General features: G+C 49.1%; 1 protein-coding gene across 1 annotated transcript; it reads right to left on the bottom strand.

The window, feature by feature from the left end:
- Window positions 1-703: 703 nt before the first annotated feature.
- On the bottom strand, window positions 704-5,335 carry si:rp71-1g18.1 (uncharacterized protein LOC559922 homolog). The gene is made up of 4 exons (XM_035429313.1): window positions 4,922-5,335; window positions 3,840-3,976; window positions 3,103-3,214; window positions 704-2,439 (listed from the first exon to the last, which is right to left on the bottom strand). Exons 1-4 carry the CDS (start codon window positions 5,184-5,186, stop codon window positions 704-706), a joined length of 2,250 nt encoding a protein of 749 aa, XP_035285204.1. The 5' UTR covers window positions 5,187-5,335.
- Window positions 5,336-6,728: the final 1,393 nt, after the last annotated feature.

Raw genomic sequence — 6,728 nt, 5'->3', positions numbered from 1 at the left:
TTTTTGTTTGTTTGTTTTGTTTTGTTTATTAGCTGCCACTGAGAACAGTAGTTTTTCCACCGTTCCTGACTCTGACCTCTGCGTGAATCTGGATTGGCTGAATGTGGTTGCGTAAAATGTCAAACGGGCTTTAACACATGGGTGCACAGCAAGGGCAGTTCCAACTTCTGCTTTTTAAACATTAGCGCAATCACACATTGACCTGACACCCGTATGAGGACCGACTCCAACGTGTACCCGAAACATTTCCCCGTGCTCACGCACAGGAGCGAAGCAGCGCGGTTTACAGAGCGGTCAGAAAAGCAAAACTAAGGAACGTGGCTGTAACGAAAACCCGCGCGTAGACCAAAACCCTCCAGGACCGGAGTTGCGCACCCCTTGCTTTGCCGCCTCCACAGACCGTTAAAATTCACAATGAAACGCACGTGGCCTTCGGACGACAGCGGGAGCTTTCAGCAGTTTCAGGTGAACAAGGTTTTCTCCTTTTGTACACGGCCCGCCGCGGGCTCCAGTCAAACCAGTCAAACCGCCTCTTTAAAAAGACCAGGCAGGGCAGGAGGGCCCCACTCCGGACAGGATTAGTGGTTTCAGCTCAGAGGTAGTGCTCTCATCCGAGAGCGGGAGTGTTCGCCCGCCCAACACTGGGAGAGAGAGGAGGAGGAAGTCTCTCTCTCTCTCTCTCTCTCTCTCTCTCTCTCTCTCTCTACGGTGTCTCCGCCTGTCGGTCCGCCCTCGGCGCCGCCGCCGCCGCCTCCGCCTCCGCTGCCACCGCCCCTGCCGCCACCATTGCCATTGCCGCCGCCGGCCCGGCGCCGCCCTCGTGCGCGGCCTGGTGCCTGCGCAGGTTGCGGAGCACGCGGAAGCGCCTGGCGCAGAGCGGGCAGCCGTAGGGCCGCTCGCCCGTGTGGAAGCGCAGGTGGCTCTTCAGGTTGGCGCGGAGCCGGAAGCCCTTGCCGCAGCGGGCGCAGCGGTGCGGCCGCTCGCCGGTGTGGAAGCGCTCGTGCCGCCGCAGGTTCTTGCGCAGGGCGAAGGCCTTGCGGCAGTGCGGGCAGCTGTAGGGCCGCTCGCCCGTGTGGAAGCGCTGGTGCCGCTTCAGCACCTTGCGCCGCTTGAACTTCTTGCCGCAGAGCTGGCAGGCGTGGGCGCGGGACTGCAGCCGCCACACGCCGTTGCCGCAGGCGGTGAAGCAGCAGGGCCGCTTGCCCGTGTGCAGGCGCTGGTGCGGCCGCAGGTCCTTGGGCAGGGGCGACGCGCCCTTCCTGCCCCGGCCCGCCTGGCCCCGCACCCCCCCGCCGCCGCCGCCGCCGAAGATCAGCAGGACGTTCACCAGGCGCACGGAGCAGGGCCTCAGCGTCCGCTCCCCCCCGCACGCGCCCGCCCGCTCCACGGCCGCGCCCCGAGGGGGAGGGGCCAGCGCGGGGCCCGGGTCGCGCGGGGCCTTACAGGGCCGGGAGCCCCGCGGCACGGGGCCCGGCCCCGCCTTGCGTTTCCTCCCGCCCTTCCCAGGAGAGGGCTGCGCTACCCCGCCCCTTTCTGCAGGTGTGGGCTCTGTAACCCCACCCCCTTTTACAGGTGAGACTTCTGTCACCCCTCCCTCTTTTACAGGTGTGGATTCAGTAACTCCACCCTCTTTTGCAGGTGTGGGTTCTATAACCCCTCCCTCTTCAACAGGTGTGAATTCTGTAACCCCACCCTCTTCAACATGTGTGAATTCAGTAACTCCACCCTCTTTTGCAGGTGTGGGTTCTATAACCCCTCCCTCTTTTACAGGTGTGGATTCAGTAACTCCGCCCTCTTTTACAGGTGTGGATTCAGTAACTCCGCCCTCTTTTACAGGTGTGGGTTCTATAACCCCTCCCTCTTTTACAGGTGTGAGTTCAGTAACCCCGCCCTCTTTTACAGGTGTGGATTCAGTAACTCCGCCCTCTTTTGCAGGTGTGGGTTCTATAACCCCTCCCTCTTTTACAGGTGTGAGTTCAGTAACACCGCCCTCTTTTACAGGTGTGGATTCAGTAACTCCACCCTCTTTTACAGGTGTGGGTTCTATAACCCCTCCCTCTTTTACAGGTGTGGATTCAGTAACTCCACCCTCTTTTACAGGTGTGGGTTCTATAACCCCTCCCTCTTTTACAGGTGTGGATTCAGTAACTCCGCCCTCTTTTACAGGTGTGGGTTCTATAACCCCACCCTCTTCAACAGGTGTGAATTCAGTAACTCCGCCCTCATTTTTTACAGGTGTGAATTCAGTAACCCCGCCCTCTTTTACAGGTGTGAGTTCAGTAAACCCACCCTCTTTTACAGTTATGGGCAGTGTCACAGGTTCTTCTTTCACAGGTGTGACCCGTGCGTCCTGTTCTGACCCCTCAGGTGTGGGCTGCGGGCGAGGGTCTTCTTCAGAGCACTTCTGTTTCGGGAAAGAATTCTCTTCCTCCACAGCTCCTGCAGGGAAGATCAGAAAACAGAACAGATGAACCTGAGTTACGAGTTAATAACATCAGCAATAATTAGTTGAGTACTAAGCAAATATGAATAGCAAAAAATGTGAGTAATTCAAATAACATGCCAAGTTATTAACATCAACTTATCAATACAAGTTGTTACATAATATTAACATAAAATGTTCATTATATGACTATTTAGTAACTGTGCACAACAATATTAGCCAGCACCTGACATCACCCAGACTTCTTACACATGTAACACTTTATAAATTTTTTTTTTTTTTACATTTTCTTAATCTATTGAAAAATCTGCTTTTAACCCTTTAAGGTGTAAGATGCAAATATGTGATTTGAATGTTCTTAACTGAACATTCTAATGCTGATGTCACAATCACTACTGGTGACTGAAAGCAATGGGGTTCTAGGGTCTAGAACACTGATTGAGAATTTTGGGGGTGGGGAAAAAAACCTACCATTCAGTTAATAAACGCTGCATATAAATTATAAGGACTGTGTTAATTTTTAGGAGACTCCTTCATGAGACTACTCTCTGAGTGCGCACAGCTCTGGGCAGCAGGTAAGGCACAGGACGCATGAATGAAAGGCAAGGGTTCGCGAGGACAGGTGGGCGGATCAGTAACGCGCTCGATCGGACACGTACCCTGGGCTCCAGACTCCGCCGGGCCCGTTGCCGTGACAACGCCGCCCGTATCGCTCTGGCCTGCGGGGGGCGCCGCTGAGGGGGATGACTCCCACTGCTGCGCGCCTGCCAGCTGCAACAGAACAGCCCCGTCGGTCGCTAATCACCAGCGTTGGCCCTGAGCGCTGATCGGCCCAGACAGCTTTTGGTGTACGGTGAAGGACAAACCGAAAATACTATCGACGGACCCAAGAAATCCTTTTATGGCAGTGGTTCCCGAAGTGGGGAAGTTGGCGGGAGGAGGGGAGGGTGTCTGAAGGGAAACGGCACAAGCGCAGGATGTGTGTGTGTGCAGAAGGGGGAGGGGGGCACTTCCTGTTACCTTCCCATTACAAAAGGGGGCCTTTGGGAACCATGCCAAAAGTTTGATATGATACTTCAAAAAAAAAAAAGGTGCACTGCTGTGAAATCAACTTATATATACTTATCATTAAGTTCTCCCCGGGTAAAATAGTAATTCTATTCTGGTATCATCACATTTTCTAAAAAGGCCACACATTCATAATAAATTTCAGTAAGCTACTTTTCTGGAAGGGTGACCAGAAGCAAGTCACAAAAGGCACACAGCCCTGATGTGAGCATTATCAAGTATGTTTGTCCTTTTCTGCGGCCACAATCCAGCCTCACTGGTTTACCACTCTTCAACAGACTCAGGCAGTTAAACCAAAGAACGGGCTTAATAGGGCGCGCGCGCTAACCTGGCATTCCACGGCAATGGACGGCGGTCCTTCTACCTTCACGACCGCAGTTCGGGAGGCGTTCGTGTGTTCCCCACCCTCCTCCCAAAACACAGCCCCGCCCTCGGCTGAAGGGAAGGCCTGCTCCCCATCAGAAGCTGGGGGGAAAGAAAAAAAAGGGGATGGGTCACATATGCCCGCGTGTTCACGCTGCTCCCTCCAAGCGCCTTCAATCACTTAAAAACAACCGTCTGCTTCAGGTGAGCAACAGTTACTGGCGAAAAGTCGATAACATAGACCAAAACTAGAATAGAAAAAAAAAAAAACACATACAAGATGAACCGTCCTTTTTAAAGTATTAAAACAGATTTCAAAGATGCGTTGCTGTGAAATGCATTTATCATTAGCATTTATTCACGAGTATAATTCACTGCCCACAATTCAAAAAATAAAAAAGAAACACGCCGATCTGTTTACTTAAGTCACGTTGCAAATATCAACATTTTCCTGGGTCGCCTAACTCAGACGAACAGATACATAAACAATATATCATAGAGAAACAAACTAACATTTTCCGTGACAAATCCCGGCACAGGAACGTTCCAGTCTAAATACAAAGCAAATATACCTTTTCTTACACTGGATTAGATAATTAATCACATGTGCAATTCAACGGAAGCACGAAATGAAGATATGGCCCGTTGTGAAATTCCAGTAACGTACGATAGTGCATTTCAATTGCACCCTCCTCCACCCCCTATCTGGAATTCATGCACACTAAATCAGCTAGCAATTAACTTAGGACATATCGTTTAAATAGCAGGCAAAGTTCTCAGCCCCCATCTTCGCTTTCTCTGTTGCAAACGACTGGCTAGTTCGTCAGCAATTGACTAAGGTTAGTTTATTTTTAACTTTCAATGGCGACAGCTCGGTATCGTCGACGTTAAAAACACTTGAAATTTGCTACACATTCATTCAAACGTTAAACCCCCAAGCGCTGTTTACATGCACAGTGGAGCTAGTCAGGTAGCTTTATTTCCTTAGCTTGCAAGCTACTCCCGTGGGTAATGCAACATAAAGTAACAACATGCGCCATTTCTCACCGTCTCTGACTCGTATTCCAGCGCTGTGTATATGTTTTCTTAAATTTCCCAGCACAGATTCAGCTCTTGTTCTTAGTTCGTCCTGCACAGACAGTGGCGTCTTGGGGGTTGTCCTCGCACCCGAAACACCACTGCCCTCAGACGCAACACAGCCGCTCTCGAAAAGTTTGGTTATTTCCACCACTGCAACGTTAAGCAAGACCTCCAAAACAGAAGCAACTTGGGTTTGGAAAACGGACACGGAATCAGACATGCTTCCAGACATCTTTCCTCTCGGTTCGAGAGATTAGGTTTACCATTTGAAAACAATCCACACCAGCGTTTTCCTCCAACGTACAACGTGGTCTTTGGAATCTTGATCGAACACCACATTCCTCGACTGCGTGACCGTGCAGAGACTCCAATAGGACTGCGTATTACGTCAGGACGTTACGCAGCTCACCTGTCCCGCGCTGCGCACTCGTGTTTATTATGGCTGGAGTGAGAAGGAGCGCGCGCACAATCCTTGAGTTTTCTTGCTTCCTCCATTATGAATATCAAAGCGAATATGGAGAACCAGGCTTTCTTTTTAATAATTTCTCAGTTTTTGTCTCGTTCGTGTTTTGTAACAAAACAGTTATTGAAAAAGGTTCCTATTTTTTACATATTGGATAGGATATGCAATATGTCGTTTCCTTACCTTGCTTCCTTTCCCTATTTTTGTATGGACACATCTCACAGTTTGTGTATGTGTGTGTGTGTGCTGATTCTGAAGCTCAGGTCAGTAACTGACATCATACAGCCTCTAATCTGCACCATTCCAACAAAACAAATTATAATCAAGCCAATAGCAAAAAACAAATAAAAGTTTATGAACCACTGGGGAAAATAAACAAATAAATCAAACCAGATTGGCTTGCAATATGGGCCCAAAATGAGAAAACTCTGTGGCAGACTAGCTGATGTCATGCTGGTGGATTCTATTTGTATTATGCTTTCATGTTGTTTATGTTTCTTTAAGAACATATCTAGAATCAAAAAGAAAGTAAAAAGCTATTTATTTGCTAAAGTGCTTATGTGTGTCAAATGTCCTGGTGAAATATTAATTCCAATGTGAACATACACTGCATAAGCAGCCATGTTATGTCTAAAGTTGTTAGTGGGCGTTCTCAGAACCTTGGAATGATCTATATGTCTTCAGCAGGTAAGAGAGAGGTCCCATTTCCTGCCCTGCAGCTGTATCCTGTCTAAACATATAATGACATCATAGTAGGCTACATGACAGGGACGTACAGAGGGGGTGGCGACAGTGGCTCGAGCCACTGCCCATTTGTCCTCCTTGGCTGAAATGCCCCTCTGGATCAAATAGATTATTATTATTATTATTATTATTATTATTACTATTATTATTGTTGTTGTTGTTGTTGTTGCTGCTGCTATTATTGTTATAAATATGATTACTGTTATTAAACCTAATTAAATCGTTAGTCATTTAGTCGATTAGTCATTATAAAACTAAAATAAATGCCAGATGATAGGGCAATGGGGGCATGATGCAGTGTGCTGATCTAGGGGGGTAGGGGTGGGGGGGTGGGGGGGGGCTGTGGCCTTTTTCTTGGCTTGAGCCCCTGCCCCTCAAAATTTCTGCGCACGCCCCCGCTAAATTAACATGTGTGAAAAAAGAACACACCTTAGACAATCAAATGAAGTGTGGATAAACAGGGAAGCGGAGTAGCCCCTCCTGTGCACAGAGCCTTAAAAAAATATCTAAATGAAGAAGAGTCTTTTTATATCGCCTGTGTGCACAACTGAACTTTGTCTCCATGGT

The sequence above is a fragment of the Anguilla anguilla genome, chromosome 8, assembly GCF_013347855.1.
Source record: "Anguilla anguilla isolate fAngAng1 chromosome 8, fAngAng1.pri, whole genome shotgun sequence".
Lineage (NCBI taxonomy): Eukaryota > Metazoa > Chordata > Actinopteri > Anguilliformes > Anguillidae > Anguilla > Anguilla anguilla.
The sequence above is the reverse complement of the archived record's forward strand: the minus strand, read 5'-3'. Positions and strand labels throughout refer to the sequence as shown.

Excerpts from the sequence above, each read along its gene's own strand:
- si:rp71-1g18.1 (XM_035429313.1), bottom strand. The coding sequence starts at position 5,186 with ATGTCTGGAAGCATGTCTGATTCCGTGTCCGTTTTCCAAACCCAAGTT. Across the intron at positions 3,977-4,921 it reads TGGAATACGAGTCAGAGACG|CTTCTGATGGGGAGCAGGCC; the intron begins GTGAGAAATGGC and ends CTTTCCCCCCAG. Across the intron at positions 3,215-3,839 it reads CCATTGCCGTGGAATGCCAG|CTGGCAGGCGCGCAGCAGTG; the intron begins GTTAGCGCGCGC and ends GTTCTGTTGCAG.